The sequence below is a fragment of the Furipterus horrens genome, unplaced genomic scaffold (assembly GCF_987537825.1).
Source record: "Furipterus horrens unplaced genomic scaffold, mFurHor1.1.pri manual_scaffold_13, whole genome shotgun sequence".
In the NCBI taxonomy this organism is placed as follows: domain Eukaryota; kingdom Metazoa; phylum Chordata; class Mammalia; order Chiroptera; family Furipteridae; genus Furipterus; species Furipterus horrens.
Genome location: NW_028327183.1, coordinates 27,061,919 through 27,084,783, shown reverse-complemented (window position 1 = coordinate 27,084,783; position 22,865 = coordinate 27,061,919). Strand labels below are relative to the sequence as shown.

General features: G+C 42.2%; 1 protein-coding gene across 1 annotated transcript in view; it reads right to left on the bottom strand.

Moving 5' to 3' along the window:
- CDH13 (cadherin 13) overlaps positions 1–22,865 on the bottom strand; it is a 1,018,642-nt gene that overhangs the window by 231,703 nt on the left and 764,074 nt on the right. The window contains exon 7 of the mRNA XM_090259850.1: positions 10,263–10,441. Coding sequence (XP_090115976.1) covers positions 10,263–10,441 — 179 coding nt within the window. The remainder of the gene's footprint in view (positions 1–10,262; positions 10,442–22,865) is intronic.

Sequence of the window (22,865 nt, the reverse complement as noted above, 5' to 3'; positions counted from 1 at the left end):
TGCCCGCCTTCTCCCGTGTGGTGTGGGCTCCTAACCTGAAATCCTCTGCCCTCAGGACCCAGATACACTGCTTTTAAAATGATCAGCAGAATTGCACTTTTATTACCCAAACAACACATGGTCACTGCACCCAAACTAGAAAATACAGTTAACAGCAATAACTAAACCACACCTGCTACTCTTCTAAGTATGTGCTTGCATTAATTTATTTAATCCTCAAAACAGGCCTTTGTGGGAGGCACTGTTATGATTCCCATCTTACAGGTGAAGAGACGCAGGCGTGGTTCCAACGAGAAGGGTTTGCTGTCTGTGTTGTGCTGCCTCCTTCCATACAACAGAGCCCTCAGGAGCATTAATGGTGACGTAGCAAAGGAGTATTTGCAGCGACATGGAAATCGTAATTATGGCTACCAGTTCCTCAAGCCGCTGCTATTCCCAGAACCACAGAGCTTTCATGAATGATTTCATCCAGTTCCAGACTCAGCTCAAGGAAGAGCTCCCTCATCTGGGAAGTCTTCCCTCCCCACCTCTGGGGCCTCTTGCACCCCATCTTCCCTGCTATTGGGTCTCTCATGTAACAAAAACAGTCATTCCAAGTGGGTTCATCCAGTATAGCAGTGTATGTCTAGATAGCATTTTCTCTTTTATTACTTTTGGATTGAACTAGTTGCTTTAATTACTGTAACCAAATTCTGAGTTTAGAATTAATTAATACACACCTATAATTATGTGTCTTAATCATGAGGAATGGCCTGTTCTGACAAAAATATGAAATCAGACCCATTATTCATGACCTAATTCCTACCCCTATAATCCACCTTCTAGTGTGATTAATAAGTGTGATCAATATTTTGAGAGTGGACCTCAGATATACACATGTGAATACATGCATTAATCAATAGGTGAAACTGCTACTGTTTGACCATCCTGACCAATGATTTAATAGATTGGCATTGGCCAATGATGGCCCATGGACCAAATCCAGCCAGCTGTCTGGCTTTTAATGGCTCATCAGCTAAAAATGCTTTTAATTTTTTTAATGGGTACATTTTAAATGGTTATATAAGTACCTACATAATATTGTCAATTTTGCCTCTTGGCCTACAAAACTTAAAACATTTACTATCTGGCCCTGAAAGAAAAACCATGCTTGCCTCTAATCTAATAGACGACCATGTAATTTGAAGTCCTTTTATTGTTGACTATGATATCATAGTGCCATATATCCAATAAATATGATTTATTGGAACACCAACTCATATTATCAACAAGCTTTCATCTTATAGAAAAGCAGAGTAAACGAGATACCCCCTTGAAACAAAACTGAGAGAAATATGAATCTGAGGCATTTTGAGATGTCATCACGTCTTGAAAAGGTATACTGCTGGCTTGCCTTCATCTAAGTGCTGTAGCTACTGGTCATCTTCCCTTAAAATGCTTTACAATGGACGTGTCCCCCAGCTGTTGTAATGAATCTGGTCCAGGATAGAAGCGAGCATATTAAAGGCCAGTTTGAAATAGCTACTTTCCAAAGACTCTCAACCTACTTTTCTTAAATGATGGTTGTTCTCAATATGGTAGATATGAAGATTTTCCCAATTTTCTCCACCAGTTCCAAGTCAAAACTGAACTAGACAGTCTTCCCAAATTGCAGGGCATCTCTGACCAGGACTTCTCAGGGATGGGATTTAGAACAATGTCATTTCAGCACAGTAACTGGAAAATCTGTCAGTGAAGCAAAACATTCCTTAATATGCTAATCAGTTCTTGGCTGATAAAGGGAAATAAACTGCTCTCTAAAGAAATTTTTTTTTCCAAAAAAGAAAAAAATTCTTCAGTTTTATAGGGTACTTCATGTAAGATGGAGAGATTTAAAATGACAAAAAAATCACAGAAGTACTCTAAATTCTTCATCACTCTTATTTTAAGTTACTTTACCATATAAAAACACAAAAGGGAAAGAAAAAAGGAAAAAGCTTAGAGAATTAAACATTTGTTAAATCCAGAAGGACGAATCTTCCTTAATGACAAAGTTGAAGTCTTGATTCAACATGTGCCAAGTAATTGCTCATTGTCTAATACTTGAAGGTGCACAGAAACAGAAGACACAAAATAGGCTGTTGCCCACTAATCTGATTCACAACTTGGGGAATTTAGACTCAAGTGCTAACTCCTCATCTCTCCCCCTGAGAAGGCTAGAAATCTCTGTGAATCAAAGCTCATCATTCACCAAGCATTCTCATCTGCCTTCCAATGGCTTTGCTTTATTACTGATCTCTCCTTTCACTTGCCAGCTTTCTCTCCAAGTCACAGCTCTGAGAACACCGTGTTTAACAGAGCTGTGTTTAATGTTTAAATATGGTGGGTGGTATTGCAGTTATGGTAGAATACACCTATAATCGGTAGGATGACATGTGAAGCCCTTGGCAATCTTGTATCAACTCCCTGCCCTTTTCGGTATCTGTCTACATGATTCCCTCAATTCCTCAGTCTTTCTTCTAGCGACATATGAATGTGCCATTTCTTTGCTCATGCTGTTCCTCTCCCAACAGTGCCCTTCACTCAGCTTCTTCATTGCACGTTTCCATTCATCTGTCAAGGCTTCGTTCAAACAACACACATTTGTGTTTGCTGTTAACCTGCCTGCTTTGCCTCCTCATCAGGCCGCTTGATCTTTGCATTCCTGATGCCCAGCACTGTGCCATGGATAAAGCAAACATTGGTAGGTCCTGGGTACACGTGTGTAAACATTCATCCCTGAATTCTGGCAGCTAGATTACCTCTGTGTTTCACTCAACACCAAGAGTCTGCCTGCTTCTCTGCTGTGTGTGCGGAACATACACATATGTCTTTCACGCTCCGCCTTCCACCTTATTGTCCATCATGAAGATAACTAATATCACCTAATATTTACAGGGTGATGTATCTTATTTAACCTTCCTGATAAGCCTATGAGATAGGGAGTATGATGATCCTCATTGTGGCAGATGGAGACACTGAGGCTTAGCGAGGTTAAGTGACCTGTCCAAGTTCTCACATCTGTTACGAGGTGGAGGTAACCCTGAATTCACAGTCTGAAGCCAGCATCCAAGCCCTTGGCCTATGAATGTCAGACCAGGTTTTAGCTAAGTTGAGGTCATACTGGGTGACCAGACACAGTCCTGACTTTCATGGGTTGACAAGTCAACCTTGGAGGTGTGGGGGAGACAGTCACCAACACAGCTCTGAGACTCTTCAAGGTCTCCTGCTAGAAGTTACCCAGAAAGGAGAAGTGAAGGAGGCTACAAAGGAAGACCCTGTTCTCCCCATCTCTCACCTCTTTGCTATCAGCAGGAGGCTGGCAGGCTTGCCCCTGGATTTCAGACCCCAGGGCTGAGCATCCTACCTTGGGAATGTCCCATTCTGTTTCATCTGCTGACACACCAGAACAAGTGGAATTCACATAGGGGAGTTGACCATCTGGTTTTATTCGCAAGGATAAGGCATTATTCTAAAAACAATAAATATTTATTTACATCTACTTCCCCCCTCTCTATTTTCTCTGCAGGAAGTTATATAGAAAATGGAGGAAATTATATCAACAAAAATATTTATGAGTAAATACCTCACAGAAATGGTGAGGATGCTACTATCTCAATAATTCTAGTTCCACCTAACAAAACAAAGAGAGATTGTATTCTTGACAGCATGATTGAATTGTGTGTAATTACTGACAATGTTTTAAACATGATGATAATGAGAAAAGTATTAGTATTAGATCAGAGCAGTGGAAAACATTTATTTTCCTGAGAGTATGATTATTTCTAGCATTCATTCAAGGCATGGGAGAAATGCTATCCTTTATTATAGCAATTTAAAAAAAATTTATTTAAACTTTTTTTGACTTGAGAGAGAGAGAGAAACATTGATTTGTTGTTCCACTTATTTATACATTCATTGGTTGATTCTTGTGTGTGCCATGACCAGGGGTCAAACCAGCAACCTTGGCATATAGGAATGGCACTCTAACCAACTGAGCTACCTGGCCAGGGACTATAGCAATTTTCAACCAGTGTTGTGAGAATTTTTAAAAATTCTATTTTAGAGAGAGGGGAAAGGAGGGAGGAAGGGAAGGATAAAAACATTGGTGTGAGAGAGAAACATCATTTTTTTTACCTTTTACATGCACCCTGACCAGGGACTGAACCCTCAGCCTAGGCATGCGCCCTGATCAGGAATCAAACCTACAGCCTTTTGTTTGTGGGAGGATACACAGCCAACTGAGCCACACCAGCCAGGGTGCCATGAGAATTTTTAAAACATTCAATACCTGACTATTTAGTCAGGGGCACTAACCTCTTTTCCCTTAGATTGTCATATAAAAAAATGACAACAGCCAGCCCAACAATAGTTGCCTGCTATAAATGAATGAAAATTATATTTACATTTTTTGTCTGATCAGCAAAAAATACATTTTTTTGGTGTTCTGCAGAATTTTAGTAATTAGCTTATGTATGCCATGAGATGAAAAAGGTTGAAAAATGCTGCCTTCTTACTATTATTTTATTTTCAGGCAGCCTGACCTGATATCATCATTTTCATAGATTTTTTTTTTTTTTAGTATGTTTTTGGAGATTCATCCTATGTGACAATATTTTAACTTAAATCATCTTGACCAAACACATAGTTCTTTCAGCTTGCAGCTACACATCCAATTTCATTGATTATTTTGTCTGAGATGTTCCCCCTCACATTCTTTAGTTCTCCTTTCTGACAGTAAAGGATTCCTGAATCTCTCATAGCAAATAAATGCACATAAATCTAAAAATAAGTCCTTATGTGACAACTACCATGGAAAGAAGGAAGGAAATTCCATTTTCACATTTGGCCTAGAAATCGGGGGCATTATAAAGTTTCAGAAAATCCTTTACCAACTGAAAATAGAAAATAAATTACACTCACAGTCCTAATACCTTTTATCGTACGTACATTTTTATGGGTAGGCTATCACTTTCCTTAGATTATCCGGAAGGGAACACATAGTAAGATAAAGGTGAACTTAAACAAAGATAGCAAAGTGCTCAGTTCCAGCTCCTTAAAAAGACTAATGATGCTCTCACAGTTCAAGTGTTAAAGATGGAATTTGAAGGGCCTCTCTAAGAAATTGTTTCTATTCGGCGGGTGGAGGGCGGGAGAAGAAAAGAAAAGAAAAGGAAAGAAACCCTCCTCCCCACCCAGAACTGACCATTAGTTACTCTGAGTATTTGCAGATTGTGGCTATGTTCAAAAAGTTGGCAGATTTTAGCTGATAATTTCAGTCTAGCGGCCAAGATGATCAACTAAATAAAGCATTTATCAAATGTTAGGGAACTTTATCTGATTTTATTTTGTAGTGCAGACAGACATAGTTTAAAAACAGCTGTCAGAATGAGGGGCTAAGTATGGTTACAGAAGAGAATAAAACAGTGCCCCAGATGAACCCAGTTTTGCTCAGTAGGATATATGGCTTTTGTTTTCTCCACTTAAGCAAGAGAAACAGATCCTTTTGCTTATCCTGTTCTGTGGAAGTTTTTAGAGCCTAGCACAGTTCCTGACATAAGTAGGTGTAAGGCGAATCAATCAGTTTACTGGAGGATTTCACAGGGGTGTGACTAAGCTCTGAACTGGAATAAAATCATTTCCTCTGTTTACATGCCCATGCTAGAATGTGGGTCTTTCAGTAAGTTCTCAGGTAATTTAGATATTTACTCATAAATATACAAAATGAAGGGAACATAGGTCATTCATTGACTCTTCTTTCTTCCCTCCCTCCCTTCCTTCCTTCCTTCCAACAAATATTTACTGAGATGGAACAGAGATCAAAGATCTTTTTCTTTAAGAGGTGTATGTTCTGTTATGGTTTCAGAAAATGTGAATGGAAGAGCTTATAATGGAAAAGGCGCCATGTTTCCAAGTGAAACTTGATATCTATTAAAACTGAGCTTATGATAACGCAAGGGCAATAAATGGTCACTACAGCTGCTCTCATGACTCTATAGTTGGTGCAGATGTCATTATCATAGTCATTACTGAGGAGGAAATGGGCTCATAGAGATTAAATGACTTGCCCAAGGTCACCCAGCTGGCCCAGTGGAGAACTGACACTCCCAGGCAGCATCCTGCAGAGTACATTGCACATTGAAGGTATTCAATAAGGTTTTTTAACAACTATAGTCTCAAGGTTGAAAAGACATTATAAACATAATCTTTACTGGTTAACTGAATCTGTTCTGTGACATCCTACCAAGAGCAGTCTATATTTGAATACATCCCACAATGGGGAACTCACTACCCACGCTTACAATTTACTACTATAGCAGATAAAGATAATTACAACAGTTCATATTATTTAGAACTATTATATTATATTATAGACAATGTGCTTTATATATTTTGACAGATCTGATCCTCACCAACAATTCATTTGAGGTAGGTGCTGTTATTCCATTTTATAGATGACTAAGTAAGGCACATAGAAGTAACTCACTCATATGGGTTGGATTTGCGTTCCGCCCAAAGATATGAAATACTGATCCCCAATATCTGTGAATGTGACACTTGGAAATAGGGTCTTTGCAGACATAATCAAGTAAAGATGAGGCCATTGGAGCAAGTCCTAATCTAATATGACTGGTGTCCTATAAGAAGGCATAGCTGATGCATGGAGGGACGACGGTGTGAGGCAGAAGAAGTCCATGTGAAGATGGAGGTGGAGGTGAGTGTGAATCCACAGCCAAGGGTTTCCAAGGATTGCTGGTCACCAGCAGAAGCTAGAGGAGGCAAGGAAGAATCGCGCCCACCCAGGGCCTTCCGCACCTTGATTTCAGACCCTGACCTTCAGAGCTGTGAGAGAATAAATTGTTGTTTTAAGCCACCTGGTTTGTGGTACTTTGGTGTAGAAGTCCTAGGAAACTAATATACTCACCTAGGTAAAAACCCAATCAATGAGATGGCCAGGATTCTGACCCCAGACCTCACCTCCTAAGTCTTCAGTACATTGAAACATGGTTTCCAAAGGGGATTCTTTTATTTGCTACCCATTTGCATCAGCTGTTTTTATTTTAAACTACTGATGTCTGTGCTCTGCCCGCCTGAGACTCTGATTTTATGGACCCAGGCCTCATCAGAGCCCGGGGTTTCTAAAGCTCCTCAGCCAAGTTTGAGAACCACTGTCGCAGATGATTCCACTTCTCACCCCTTAGGGACCAATCAGAACGAATCCACCTCCTCTTCCCAAAGGCCAGTCCTCCTTAAACGCAAAGACCACCCTCCTATTCCCTCTGAGCCCCTCTTTGTTCAGGCTACACATCCCTGCTGATCTGGACCCTCGCTGCCCTGCCAGACAGTAGCCTGTGCACGGAGATGTCATGCTGCCTGCCCCTCTCTCCCCGTCACACCCTTCTTTCCATCCCTCAACAAAATATTGTTTGAGTATCTCCCATGTGCTGAGAACTGGGAATATGCCAGGGAACAAGCTGGATAAAATCCCTTTCCTTCTGGAAGTGTGCAGAGGACCAGATCAGTGAGGGCACCTACCACAGCTGGGCGCACGTGGGACATCCTACGGAGTGAGGGTCGGAAGAAGAAAGGGCAACAATCAAAATGGTAACATACTGTCACTATAAAAAGCAGTATGCAGCTACCTCAAAAATTAAAAATAGGATTACCATATGACCCAGGAACTCCACTTTTGGATATTTATCCAAATAAATAGAAAACACTAATCTGAAAAGATGTATGTACCCATATGTTCATTGCAGCATTATTTCCAATAGATAAGGTATTGACGCAACCTAAATGAACATCAATAGATGAATGGATCAATAAGATGTGATACACACAAACACACACACAATGGAATGTTACTCAGCTATAAAAAAAAAAAGAAAAAGAAATCTTGCCATTTGGAACAACATAGATGGACCTCGAGGGCATTATGCTAAGTGAGAAAAGTCAGACAGAGAAAGACAGATACCACATAATTTCACTTACATGTGGAATCTAAAAAACAAAATAAGTGAACACACAAAACAGAAACAAAGTCTTAGACACAGAGAACAAAATGATCATTGCCAGATGGGACGGGGTATGGGCAAAAGCAGTGACTGGGATTGAGAAGTACAAACTGATAATTATAAATATAGCCGCGGGCTGTGAAGTACAATACGGGGCACAGAGTCAGTAACACTGTAACAACTAAACATATATGCTGTCAGACGGGTGCTAGATGTATTGGGGTGATCACTTCATACGTATATGATTGTCTATCACTATGCTGTACACCTGAAACTAATGCAGTACTGAATGTCAACTTTAACTGAAAAATAAATTTTAAAAAAGATCATTTACTGGTGTCCTTGACTCTCACAAAGTAAATACAGGCAAGGCAGGGGAGGCACACAGGCAGGCAGGGCCACACAAAGAGGTGCGTGCCGACTCCCTGAAGTACTCATGAAAGGAAAGGTACTACATGGAAAATCAAAATGAAAAATTACATCTGATATCAATTGAATTCATGTCAACCAGGGGGTGGGGTTCTGGAGCCCCGACTCCCAACAAGATGAGGGCTGGAGGGGAACAAGCTGCCTGTACAATCTCAGGGACCCCAGCTCTAAAGGGGTCCGTGATCTCTTTGTTCATACTCACAATATTCAACACCCCAAACGTGCTATTCCAGGCACTAAAAGTGAAGACAGGGTGACTAAATGTAATGTCACTCGGAATCACACAAAGTTTGTAGGGCTCCCCCAATAGAACATTTTCTTGACAGGAGTGGCACATAAATCTGTGTTAAATATTCTTCCCAGGGGGTCCAGAACAAGACATTTAAAACCACACCAAAGACAGGATGCTTACTCACACGATCCCTAGAAATAATGATAAATAATTGCCCAGTTCTGCAGAGCGGAGCTGTCTCATGCACAGGAACCGCAGGGAAGGCAGTGAAATGAAAATACTGCAAACTGTGGGGAACCCTGACTGGAAGTCTGTCTGATGTGCAAATTCTGTCCCTTTAAAGATGCGTGACTAGGAGTCACGTTTCATCCTTCAGCGAACTTGCGGACAAGAAGCTTAGGCAGCCTGAGGAAACACACCACGCTTGCCTAAACCCAGGGATGTTTCCTTGACTGATTGCCCAGGTCAGCACTGAACTCTGGAAACCCTCGCAGAAAAGTGATACTCTTCATTTGTATTGATTTTCCAATTTCAGTTAAATTGTGTTTTCTTTTTTTTTCTTTTTCTGAGCTGTTTATGTATGTGGCTAGAAATGCTTAACTCAACTCCCATAATTATCTACTCATTGTAACTTAACCAAAACTTAAATGAAAAGATAATGAGCTTGAAACACATCTGTTGCCAAAATAAACCTTAAACAATTGAATAATCCACTATATTATCACTTTGATTTACACAGAATATTTTCTATCAGTAAAAAGAGAAGTGAGATGAAAACAATCACTGTATTTCATCTTTCCCTTTTAAGAATTTTCAAGTACCTTTGGGAGAGTTAGGGGTCTGGCAAAGCTGGGGCGTGTGTGCGCACACACGTGTGCATGGGAGCACGCATGTGCACGTGCATGCTGGGTAGGAGGTACAGAGAGACTTGGAAAGTCATGACTTGCCTCCAAAGGCGACAACATGGCAGTCATGCAACCATATACCAGGGGGGGTTGGAAAGAGAACGGGAGAGAAAATGAAGGAAATGGACTCAATATGTTCCTTTTCCCCCTGCTTTCCTATTTTTAACTAGAAACAATCACATTTTCCAGATGACATCCACAGTTTCAGTGCACTTTTATCCTCACCCTCCCTTCCGATACTCCCCATTTCTAGCTACTGTTTCCTACCCCTCAAGTGTAAGAATCTTAGCGTCATTTCCAACTCATTTTGGCCGAGATGCCAAAACCCATCTGTCCTTCTTTCATCCCTCCCTCTCGCTCATGGCCGAGAGGTAAGGAGAGGGGCCCCAATAACCGGGGACTCATGAATAAGTGGCCGCTGAGGAGACAGAGGCATCAGCTTAAGTGAACTCAAATAATTCTAGACGATATGGTTTTTTAGAGCGTGTGTTTCGGTTCACATAGTGCCTTGTTTCCCTCTATAGATTTTCCCCACGCAGCCATGTGTAAATACCTCATTTCCACCTTTAGGACATAAAGCGCCATTGCCTGCAGCCCCACACCGTTCCCCGTGTGAGAGCCGCGGCTGAGTCTCAGGGAGAAGACATGTGCCTTTCAGCTCACCTCTCGGTCCAGCAGTGCAGGTGACACAACGGTGACAATGTCTCCTTTCTCAGGATCGATGTAGAACATGTTGGGAGATGGCTTGTCAGGCGTCTGCTGACGGATGTTATACCGCAGGAGGGCATTATCTGTGGACGGGTCATCCGCATCAAAGGCTGTCATCCGCATCACCGTGGTCCCTAAGTGGGCAGGAGAGAAGGACGGGAGATGGTCACTTGGAGACAGCGACAGGCAGGTGGAGCCCCTGTCCCCCACCCAGGCAATGGCAAGGAAGTGATATGCCAATTGCTTTCCAGAGTAAACATGGAAAACATTGCTCCAGCTCTGTTAGTTTTTAGCTTTTCTCCCCCCACTCCCTCCCTGCTCCATCACATTAAAAGACCTGAAATAAAGAAATCTTTGCTGTTCAGAAGATTGACAGCTTAATTTTTCCTTCTGCTGATACGCTGTTCATTTTCACGGGCTTTCATTCTGCTGAGAATGTGGCTCCATGACAATGGCCTTCGTTTTCAAAGCTCTTACTGAATGCCTACTGTGTGTGGGGTCCCGGGCCAGGTGCCGGGGAAACAGAGGTACAAAATGGCGCATTCTGTGGTGTCCAGCAGGTCAGAGATTAATAGGAGAGATAGCACATAAAATGCAAAAGTGATAAAGTACATTAAGTGCATTGAGGGAGGACATTAGTGAACACAAAGAACAACCTCATCCAGTCTGGAGTTCAGAACAAGTCCATGCTGCAGATGTCTAAGGGGTGAGGGGGTGGAAGCAAGGTGAACAGGAGGGACCTCAATGGGAAAGACATTCCGCTAGGAAGGGATGTTAGCAAGTGTTCCTTGCACACCATCTGTGTGGCAGCCACACTGTCTTAGGCACTTTAGATACAAAGGCAAGATCAAGAGGAGGGTGACGTGAGGACTATTTGATATGTCAAGGGTGATAAGGGTGTCAGATATGGGGTCTGGCTCACACGCAACTGCTATGAAGGGGAGGTGGTATCAGCACATTGAAGGACCACTGAGCAGCAACTGGTAAACACAAATACATCCACCTTCTTGGCGTCTCCCCTCAAGGAACCCTGGTATGAGGCATTTGTGTGAGGGTGTCATGGCTGGCTTATCCACACTGGTGAAACACCAGGAACAGCCTAACCGTCCAACAACAGAGGAACTGCCAAAGCGATGGTACCCCCACACTAAAAAATATTTTGCAGCAGTTTACAAAAGGTTGCAGATTGAATGTGTTCTAACATGGAGGCTCCTTCAAGATAGACTATGAAATGAAAAATTTCAGATTGAAGAAGATTAACCATGGCATGGTTTTATTTTTGTGAACCTGCCTGCACACAGAAAATTCCACAATACTTCATGCATCTATATTGCAGGTACAGTTTATGTGCCTATGTGCATAGAAAAAGGTCTATTAAGGTGCATTTCATATGGGTTATGGTGATTAAATCTGGGAAAGGAGAGAGGAGACTCGGATTGGGTAGGGAAGATTATGGCTCAGTCTGTAATGTTTTAGTCATTTTTACAAAAAGAATATATTGCTTTTGCAATTAAAATTTAATTTAAAAGTATAATAATCCTAAGTACTCATAGAAACATGGTCTAGAGCAGAATTAGGCACATTTTCTTGATGGTCTTGGCCATTATGAGCCATCATATTTAGCTCAGGATAACCTGCCCAACCATAATTTTTCATGGCAGTTTAGTCTTCTATGACATACAATCCTATCTTCTGATACTGAATATTTCTGGACCCACAAAGTGTGACCTAACTGATAAGAGACAAAAGCTGTTGTTCCCAGCAGGAATATTCATATATAGAAAATATTGAAGCTTAAAGGAAACATGCAACCCATCCAGCTCAGCCACCATGCTGGTATTCCTTTCACTTTTTATAACAGTGATTCTCAAACCATCAGAGCCAGTTTACTGTTTCCCACAATTGGAACCAGATTATCAGCCATTAGGTCTGAATGATCAGGTACATGAGGGGACTCTGAGAAGCCTCAGGTTGGATCAATTTGTTCAGGAATCTCAGTTAATTTCACCAATGTTGCCATTAAAGCAGATGCATCAAGACCCATTTTCTGTTGTAACTTACTTCTTTGCCCTTTTTTGTTTCTTTGTGAGATTGTCACAGGGCACACTTCAGGGTCTAGTACAAGAATAGAAAACTCTGGGTGGGTGCCCCCGGCCTTTGGAAGATATCAGCAGACCAGTTGGCTCTGTTTTCCATGAAGGCACACTGAGGAATCAGGGTTTTCTTTCAACCCAGTGGTCCTGCAGCCACTCCCTGTCCATCAGCTTAATGCAATGAGCGACACTTACTTGCCTTCCTGGTCTAGGAAGCAGGCCTACTAGGGGAATCTCTGCCTAAAATCAGAGGCCCACAATCTTTCCCAAGGACATGCTAAGTGAGGTCTTTATGGCCAAAGGCCTGGGAGGAGGCCTCAGACCCATCAAGTCCACACCAGACAGTGTCTGGTTAAGTACGACCCAGGGCCTTGCACTTAGTTAGTGTCTAATGAATGCTTGACTGATGGAATCTGTGTCCTATTTAATCTGCCTTTAATTGGAGCTAGAGCCGAACAAGCACAGGAGTATAAAAATGAAGTCATCATAGCTTTCCACTGTCATAATTTGCATTAAGATAATTAGAGGAAAAAAAAACCCTCCCTAGTTGATGAATTTTCCATTTTCACTGGGAAATTCATTGATAATGTCATTTTTGTTGTTGTTTTTGCAGATTTGATAACACAATACAATAAAATGTTATCCCAAGATTGCACAGAAATGGTTTTTATTTTAATGAATTGTTAGAGAGCAAGAGTACTTGGTTCTTAAGCCCTGCCTTCGTCTTAACCCAGATGTAAACATTTACTTGGATTCATCCAAGGCTCACCGCCGCAGAGGCTGAGTAGTGCCGGTGTCAAGTGCATAGCTTTGCAGCATTGAAGAAAACAGCTTTGAGGTAACACGTCTAGGTTCAGGTTTTTACGAACTCAACCCTCCCTGAGCCTCAACTTCCCATTTATAAGGTGAGGATATTAGTAACACTTTTGTCTCAGTTATTGTAAAGATTTAATGGGATAATATTTTAAAGAACTCGGTGCTGTGCCTAGTGCATTAGTGTTCTGACGAGGATGTCTTTTACTATCCAATCTGCAGGCAGGCAGCGGCCTCAGACAAAGGAGCTCATAATTACATTGTCCATAGAACCTGGAACCTGGTACAGCAGGGTGAGTCCTGGTGCCCATCGTGTCACTCCATGTCCCTGCCTCACCCTTCCCCTGTCACCTTGCCCATGGTCTCAGATTCTACGTTTGGCTTTCTACTATGGAGACCACAACTCTATACCAACACACACACACACACACACACACACACACACACACACACACACACGATAGTCCCACTGCTTCTCTTTGTCGTACTCTAGTCCTCCTGTAGGACCAAGGCTTTGTGCTGAGTCCCAGTCCATTTTGTGGGTCCAATATCCTGTTCTTGCCAGCCCTTCCCAAGGGTCAACATTTTCATACTTCAAGGTTCTGCAACGGCTGGATAAACCTTTGAATCCAGCTTTGCCTAAATTATATGCAAGGATCTCTCGTTCTCTGAGCTCAGCAGAGGAGCAAATTTGGAAAATATGCTTAACCCCAGGTAAATAGATTTTTCCTCTTGGAGAACATCTTAGTGCCCTCAGTAAGCAAATGCATCTTGAAAATCTCCGAGAGAGCAGAATCTGCAGCATTTCCCAAACCTCTCTGTTGATGAACTTCTTCATTGGAAGAACTTCTTATGCGATGGGCCACATAGTCCTAAATTTGAGCTCTCAAAGGGTACAGACTGTGTTTTGTTCACGACTGTAAGCTCAGTATCAGACACGAAGGAGGTCCTCTATCGATGCTGCTTGAGTAGAAATGCATTCTCTTAATTCACTGTAGCTTTGCCTTATTCCACACCGACCAGAAACCATGGATACCTTGTCTACTGAAAAGAGTGGACAAGGCTGTGTGTGCATCTTTCACAGGCAGGCATGTTTCACTGCTTCCTCTGAGCTCTGTTTCCCTTGGAGGCCCTCGTTGGAACTGGATTCTGCAGTCATACACCAATTCCCAGTCCAGGGCGGAGCTAATCAGGTAAGCATCAGGACAGCTGTTCCAATTGCCTCTGGGTGGCATCTGTGCCTGACCCTGGACTCTAAGAAGGGCTCATTCATTTCCATCAGCCCAGTGGCCTCACGTCAGTGCTTATCTCGTACCTGTGGGTGCTTCCTGATGGCAGAGAAATGATAATTATATGATAGATGTGGGTGTGGGTCCTCCACACAGTACCTTTCAGTCTTCTCCCTGTCACGATATTTTTCTGAGTATCAAATGATCGTCACCCTGTTGCTCCCAGAGCCAGAGCCAGATAAACTTGCAGGGGCCCCTCCCCAGCAAAATAAAAGAATGACAAGTTGATAGTTGAAAGTCTCAGGCTGGTTCATCATTTCCTTTTGTCGTCGGACACTGCTGCCAACTCGACAGGCTGATGAAAATTACGATAGCCCAGATAGCCCCTTCCTCTGATTAAAGGAAAGTGTTGCCTAGAGTTGTGACCTGAAAGCTGGCCTTTGAAGTTTCGCCTCTCTGTGGCTTCAAGCAGAGTGCAGATCTGAAGGTGAAGGGTTTTCAGTCTCCGTGAAAGGTCAGCCAGCCTCAAGTGGGAGGCTCAGTGCCACCGGTGATGAAATTATCCTGTTCTTGAAATTTCTTTGACTTCATCCTAAAACATTTTCTTCACATGATCAAAAGTGTCAGACTCTTTCCTTTTTTAAACCACACTCCCATAATCAAATCCTATATTGAGACGAGGATGTTCAGGTCTACATTCGGCACCAGATTTCTGATAGCACAGTTGGGGCAAATGCATCTTTCCAGGGAGGTGCGTCCTACAAAAACCAATATGAGCAGAGATGGAAGATGTCGCTGAGTGAGCTCTTTGGACGTAACAAAATGGCTCGTTGCCATAAAGCATCAAATTTGTGAGAGGAGGTAGTGTGTTTTAAAGCTACCCAAACACTGATCTCTGCGATTGAATTACCTAAGAGATGTGCCTCGCAGGTTACTAAAAACAGAATGTGGCTGTGAATACTGCATTCTATGACTTACTCTTTGGGTACTTACTTATCCCATGGCAGAAAAAAGCCTTCACACTAGTGGCACCTCAACTTGTTCAGCCAGGTGAGAGGGACATAGAAGCATCTTTTACTCTATCTTGTCTAGGTGGACTGATGGAAACTAAATTTCTTTCAAGGATCCTTCAGGCTGAGGGGGTTCTGGGTAACTTGATCCCAAATGCCCAACTGGAGAGTTCTAAATGTGGGATGATAAACCAGCCCATTTGCCTAGGACTGAGGGGATTCCAGGATGAGTTTGTCATCTTACAGGCCAAATACATATATATATATATTTTCAGATATAGACATATCTCATGGCCATGACCATCAGAGTACAGACAAGAGAACTGTTGCAAATATAACTGCAGTGGTCCAGGACACAGACCTTAGCCATTCATTCAACTCATCACGGGTCACACCAGTCTGGGTTGCTTTTTGATCAAGCATGTGGGCACAACTTAGTTTTCTCCTAACAGCCCTTAATAGTGAAGAGAGAGATCTAGGTGTGCAAATTCAAGGCAGAACAGTGGGAGAGGCACTGTTAGGACGGGGGCTGACTCATTCAAAGCCCTGGTCTCACCCTATGGCAGCTGGGCACCCTCGGGCAAATCCTTTATTTTACTAAACCACAACATTTTCATTTACAAAACAGCATCTCCCTTAATAGGCTGTTGTGGGCATTGAATAAATTAATGCAGTGTTTCTCAACTTCTATTTTTTCATTAGCAACCCACCAAGAATCTTTTAAGACCTTTTCTCCTTCCGCTCCCCTCAATAGATACACTATGTATCTATTTATGTACTATAGTCCTATGGAGGGCTACAAACCATTGTAATGTCTAATCTTTTTAATATTCCCCCTAAGCACCGATTTTCTCCCCTATGGGGGTGATATTGTTCCCATTTAGAAAATAGAAATTAATGAATATAAAGTCCAATGCCTAGGTAATGGTAAATATTCAAGAGATACATTTTACTGTCATTTTTATTGACTACCACAATTTGCAACTCAGTTCTGGGGGGACCCATTGCTGTGTGCAATGATGATTATAAGCAAAATATCATGTGGGACCCAACCACTTAGAGTTCAACTCAGACTAGTTCTAGGACTCACACTCAGGATCTAAGGAAGCAGGAGTTAATTAAAGTCTCATAAGGAAACAATTCCTTTCTTCCCTTAGACAAGCCTAGAAACTTTGGTTGAGTGCACCCATGCATGAATCACCTCCTCTGGTCTTATCAAGGTTTCTGTGTTTACAGGAATTAATAGGAAACTGTCAAATGATTAGTTGACGAAAGATAATGAAGTCAATAGGATAGGTATCCACAGGCAGCCACGTCTGCAGTGTGTGCATTCCTGAGAAGTCACCCATGGAATGAATCGTAAATAATGTCTTATTTTCCCATTGACCTACATTAGCATTTCAGACCTGCTTTATCTTCATTTGAGGGAGTGTCCAATTGGAAGCCGCTACTCATTATTCACTTTAAGTTTTCCTGCTTATCTCCAAGACACTCTCCTAGCAGGTGGGGTGGGAGAAAGAGGCTGGCTCTCTGCTCTGGGTGTGGGGTCTGCTAAGGAAGGCCCTGTCTCAATCACCAGAGAGCAGAGAGAAGTGCTTCTGCTATGACTTTCAGGAGGAGGGAAACAGATTCGGCCTAAAGCAAAGCCTTGAAAATTTAGCTTTGTCATTCTTGCTCCTTGGGGTGGGGCTGGGGAGCATTTCCCTCTATCCTCTAATTATCTGGGGATTGTTATTCACCAGAACAAAGAGTCCCTCACATTTTTCATATGGTGGTCAGGCTGTGCTTTAGACCCAGAAAGTTCTTGATAATGTGAGTTTTGATGAAGATGTCAATGACTTTTGGCCTCTCCTCTGATAGTAGCCCTGACCCATTGGTGTGACTCTCTGGCCCCATTCCCAAAATGGGGTCATGGGAGTTGGGCCAAGAGTGAGATGCTCAAATGCCCACCTAATGCTCACACAGGTAACTTATATGAGTGAAGTGATTTCAGCACTGTTAGGAGTGGTGGCGATGATGGCAAATAAAAGGATGTATGTCCTGCCTAAGGGGGCAATTACTTCCTTTGCACTCAAAGTAATTGCTGCACTTCTGAAATGCAAGTTTGGAGGAGAAAGGCCTTTCCATTTTTCAAGAAAAGATGGAATTTTGGATTTTCGTATAAACTGCAAAAATGATTACATGTTAGAGACTAGTTCAAATTTAAAAAATAAAAGGTCACTGACTGAAACCAAGACAGCCAAGCAAAACAGGTTATGCTTTGGTCCAAGGCTCAGGGACTTTGGCTGTCAGCAGAGCCAATTCTTTTTTTCCCAAGACATGAACTAAAATGCAGTTAATATGCACTCTGGTGATAGGTTATAACTTAAGAAAATGGCACATCCGCTCTAAACAGTTCACCCTCCTTCCTTCCACCTCACTTTTGCAACAGGGAAATTCCCTACATGGTTCCAGGACCCAGCAAAGTAGGAGTCGCTAGAGATACAATGATGTAAATATGCATTAACTTATTTGAGGTATATTATATTGTTAAGCCCATTGTACAGATGAGAAAAGACTGAAAAGATCACAGAGCTAGTTACCCAATGAGCCAACACTTGAACCCTACTTTGCTAAAGAGACTGTGGCCCAGACTGTGACTTGCTATCTCATACCCATTTTTCCTTTCTTCCTTAGAAACAACCCTAATTTTAGCTGTCCCCATTGCTGACTAACTGAGATACTAGATGTCCCAGCTTCTCTGGCAGCTACTGTGGCCATGGAATAACGTTCAGACAATGGGTAATTAGAAGTATTGGGCATGAGACTCCTGGGAAGTTTCCTTCTAAAGGAATCTAACTCTGTGTGTGTGTGTGTGTGTGTTTGTACCCCCCCCCCCGCCCCCCACTTCCCGATACCTGGAAAACAATGTGATGACTATAGCTTTAGCAGTCACATTGGACTGTGAGGTGGCCCTTCAAATGGAAACCACAGGATGGGACGGTAAGGCAGAGAAACAGGAATCTGAGTCCCTGAGTCTCCAATAAGCATGGAGCTTTAAGGGAAGTCTGACATGCCTCCCTCCAGTTTTGTTTACATGAGCAAGAAATACATTCAAGAGAGTAAAGGCCAATCTTTTTGAGTTATTGCCATTTTGGGTTTTCTGTTCCATGCAGGCACAACTAACCTCTGATAAAGACAGGAAGCAAATATGAAAGAAAATGAATAAATACAGTTTATTATATACTTAGTATTATCCTAGAAAGTAAATTTTATTGCTTTTGCCTAGAGATAAATAATGCAAATTTAGACACAAGTGTAACTATCTAGTCAATTATGCAGGTATGTTCAAATATTCAGATTAGTTTCTACTCACCCAAAATATCATGAATCCAGAGACAATCTTTCTATCAGTAGGGAAGTTTGTCCTATTAGTAGCCCCCAGCAAGTCACACTTTCTCACAACTACACACTTGCATTGTCCCTTCCCACACTGACTGTGGCCTTAGCCATAAGACTCTCTTTGGCCAATGGGACACATGGAGACATTATTCAAACAGAGCCTTGAAAATGCCTTTACATTGGAGTCTGTCCTCCTGGAACCCAGCTACCACTTGAAGATAACTGGGCTGCCCTGCTGGAGGGGCAACACATCTGGGAACAAATGTTCCCTGGCTGACAGCCCAAACTAACCATCAGACATGGAAGATGAGGCAGCCATGTAGGTGGGCAACCTCAGGCAAGAACAGCAGAAGAACCACCCAGTTGAACTCATCGCAACTTGCAAAATCACAAGCGAATAAATGGCTGCTGTTTTAAGCCACTAAGTTTTGGTATGCTTTATCAGACAGCAATAGATAACGGGTAAAGGAATTAGTAAATTAATCTTCACAAACAAGCTATAAACCATTGCAGGAATAAAGAAATAGTTTATTTTTAATGTAATAGTTGCCATTTTAAATAACCAAATAGCACAGCATATTCAGGGGGTGGACTAAAATAAAAAGGAACAGGTATAATAAAAAAAATGATGAAAATAAAATGCAACCTGTTTCCCAAATGTTGGGGCTTTGGGTGCCACTCATGATGTCCCCACTAAGTCACCAATAAATGCAGTATGCCGACCACTGGGCATTTCAGTTGCCTAAGGGATTTTTTGGGGGGAGGGGGGAAACACTGAATCAAACTGGAACAAAGTATATACTACTGATACGGATTTGAGTTGAGTAAGTACCTTCAAATAGGGAGACAACTCTGTTCTTAAAAATGAGAATGCCTTAAATTTTGAGACCGTCACTCACGTCCTTTAATCGTAGCTGCGAGTGCCTGTGTGCAGCTGCAATTACCACCGACTTGATTTGAAATGCAATAGACTTCTCCTTGCAAATTTGCTTTACCTCCCTGGAGCTAGTTGGTTTTTTAAGTACAAATTGACAGGCAAATATGTAATAAGTTATGACAAGTTGAGCAATGGTTGTCTCCATCTGTTTTCAAAGGTTGTTTATTTTTATACTGATGAAGAGATGGTGGCGACAGAACCGCCTTATGATTATTTCGAACCTTCAGTTGCTCCAGCTCATCGCTTACTCTTCGCAGCGCCTTTGCCCTACTTTGCTGGTGAGCTGCTGTTTAATTAAGCTGCAGCAGGCCAGATTTTAGGAAAGATACATGTTTTTGAGACATAAGGTAACATATGGCTAAAACTTGGGTCCCTTTTATCGTGATGAACTTGACTGCCCCATTTCCTCCTCATTTCGTCCAGAAATTTAAGGTAATGTTTTTCTCAACCCTATTAAAAATTCCATTTAATCTTCTTCTCTATCATTTCCTTCTGCACAGCTCTTTTAAAAGGATACAGGATACTCTATGCTAAATGAACTGATCTAAAACACATCAAAAAAGCAATTTTAAATGGAATCTTTAGTCCTAATATTTCAAAGTAATAAGAAATCCTCATGTTGGATTACCATCAAGTAGCTGAAATTCTCAAATATAACAAATTTTCCCATAAAACTCTAGAAACAACAAAAGGAAATTCTGTGGGGGGTGGCAGGAGGAGGAGCAGGGTTGAGCTTGTTTAATCTAATTTAAGAGATTTTTAAAAAGCAATTCTAGTTCTCCTCAGAGTAGTGATTTTTCAGTTTAGGTGAGTTCCTCCTCCAGGGGGCATGAGGTGACGTCCGGACACATGTTCCGGCTGTCTCAGCCGGGGGGAGGGGGGGGGGTGATGCTGGTGGCCACGGATGCCGCCAAACATCAGCCAATGCTCAGAACAGCCTCACAACAGAGAACTCTGCAGTCCTGAATGCTCACAAGTGCCGAGGTTGGTAAACCCCATTGTAGAATCATGCATACCAGTGTCCCTAAAAGTAATGGCACGTCTAAAATCCCACATTTGAACAGTTAAAACCACAATTTGCCTCTCTTCTTGGAACTCTCCCTTCTAGATTTGAAGTTCACTGAGGGTAGAGCTCCTGTCTCTTCTGTATTCATTCCCCACACAATGGCTCCAATATTAATACCACTGAATATGCAAATTCAACATAATATACAATGTTTAATAATATGCTAATACTAATATTAGTTAATTTTTCTGATAAAATTTTGTAATTTCAAATCATGAAAATTGTCAAAGTTACCAAAATAATGCTTTGTGGGTAGTCAGATTTTTGGAAACATTCATTGAATTCATGAATGAATGAATGAATGAATAAATAAATAAATAACATGAGTGAATGAATAAAATAAATGTTTTTATTTCTATTACAGATTAAGATAATGTCAGTAGAATAGGGAGCAGATGAATAATTAATGTCTGACTGGCACTAATTAATTCCTAGGTAAATTCTGAACAACAGGCCTATTGTCCTTATCACATATCTATTTTAAGAGCAACAGTGAAACAGTTTTGTTATTTAAAAACATGGAGTAGTTAAGGCTAGGCTAGACTGGGATAACAAACCAAACCTGAAATTTCAATGGCTTAATGCAAAAGATGAATTCTTCCCCTGAATTTAGTCCTTTCTGGGAGCTCCCTTCCAAGGGCAGTTTCTCTCCCAGTTGTGATGTGAGGATCCAGACCCTCGCATTCTGCAGCTGTGTCATTGGGATCATGCAGTTTCCTGATTATTGTCGGAGGAGCACAGAGTTGCAAAGCCATGTGCTGACTCAAACTCACTTAACGCTTCAGCCAGAAATGGCACACATCACTGCAGTCAACTGGCCAGATCTGGTGTCTGAGGCCGGCTCAAGAGCAGGGCTGGTTTCATTGGCCTGTGACCTGTGCAGTTGCCCAGAGGGCTGTGCTCGAAAGGGCCTCATACTTGGTTTAATGCTCTGCTGACACTCTCTTGACATTCTAAATAATTATTGATCAAGGGCCCCCATACATTATGCAGCTGGTTCTGGTCAAGAGCCAGGAGCCAGACCTGCAAGAGGCCTGGGAAGTACACGGGGACACCAAGACTTTGAGAGGTTGTGGAGTTCTTGGTCAGTGATCCTGCCTTCTGCCAATCCAGCTACAATGCTGAGGCCTTCATTTTCATCAACAGGGCCCCGGCTGCTTGGGTTCATAGAACTCTTTGCTCCCCCAACAGCTTTGCCACCATTAGGCGAGAAGCATTATATAATAGCATAAAGAGTCAAATAGGAGCTGCTCAGCCTGGGAGATTCTGAATCTGCTAATCTGGTGTGGGGTCTGGAGAGTGAAATCCTGGGTCTAGATAGGGGCCCAGCGAAGGAGGACTTGATCCTCTACTTACTGGACATGTGATCTGAGCAATACATGCAAGCTCACACAGCCTCAGTTTCTTCACCTGTGAAATGGGCTGACATCTGCCACTGTGTAAAGTTGGTTGGAACACACATGTAAAATATAAGGGGCCCAAAGAGGTGGCCTTTGCAGTAACTCCACAGAGAGGGAAATCAACGTGGAACTAATATGAGCCTTATTATAGCTCTGCCAGGGTAATTGGGTTATTTCTACTTCCAAAGAAGGAGAGCCAGATGCTCAGAGAAGTCAAAGAACTGTCTCAAGATCACTTCTGGCAAGTGGCCGAGCAGGTACTCAGGTACACAGAAGACCACCTATGTAAGTAAGTAGTAGTCTTACCACTGCCCTTTATTGAGGGTTTCCACCATCACACACTTGGTTTGGGGCAGTGCAATCATTTAACCCTCAACATCCTGTGAGGTAGGTGTTATTAGCCCTATTTTATGGGCAGGAAAGCTGAGGCAGACGGAGATGAAATCTACCAGGGTATTCAGCTGGTGAGTGGCCCAGCCAAGGGACCTGTTCTTCCTACTCCTCTCTATCATACCTCATGTCATGGCATCTCAAATTTCATTTTTCAGGTAAACTAGTTAATTTTCAAGACCTCTCCTCGCCAAATGGCTACCGAACACCCTTGTTCTGACACACCAGAGCTTGTCTGG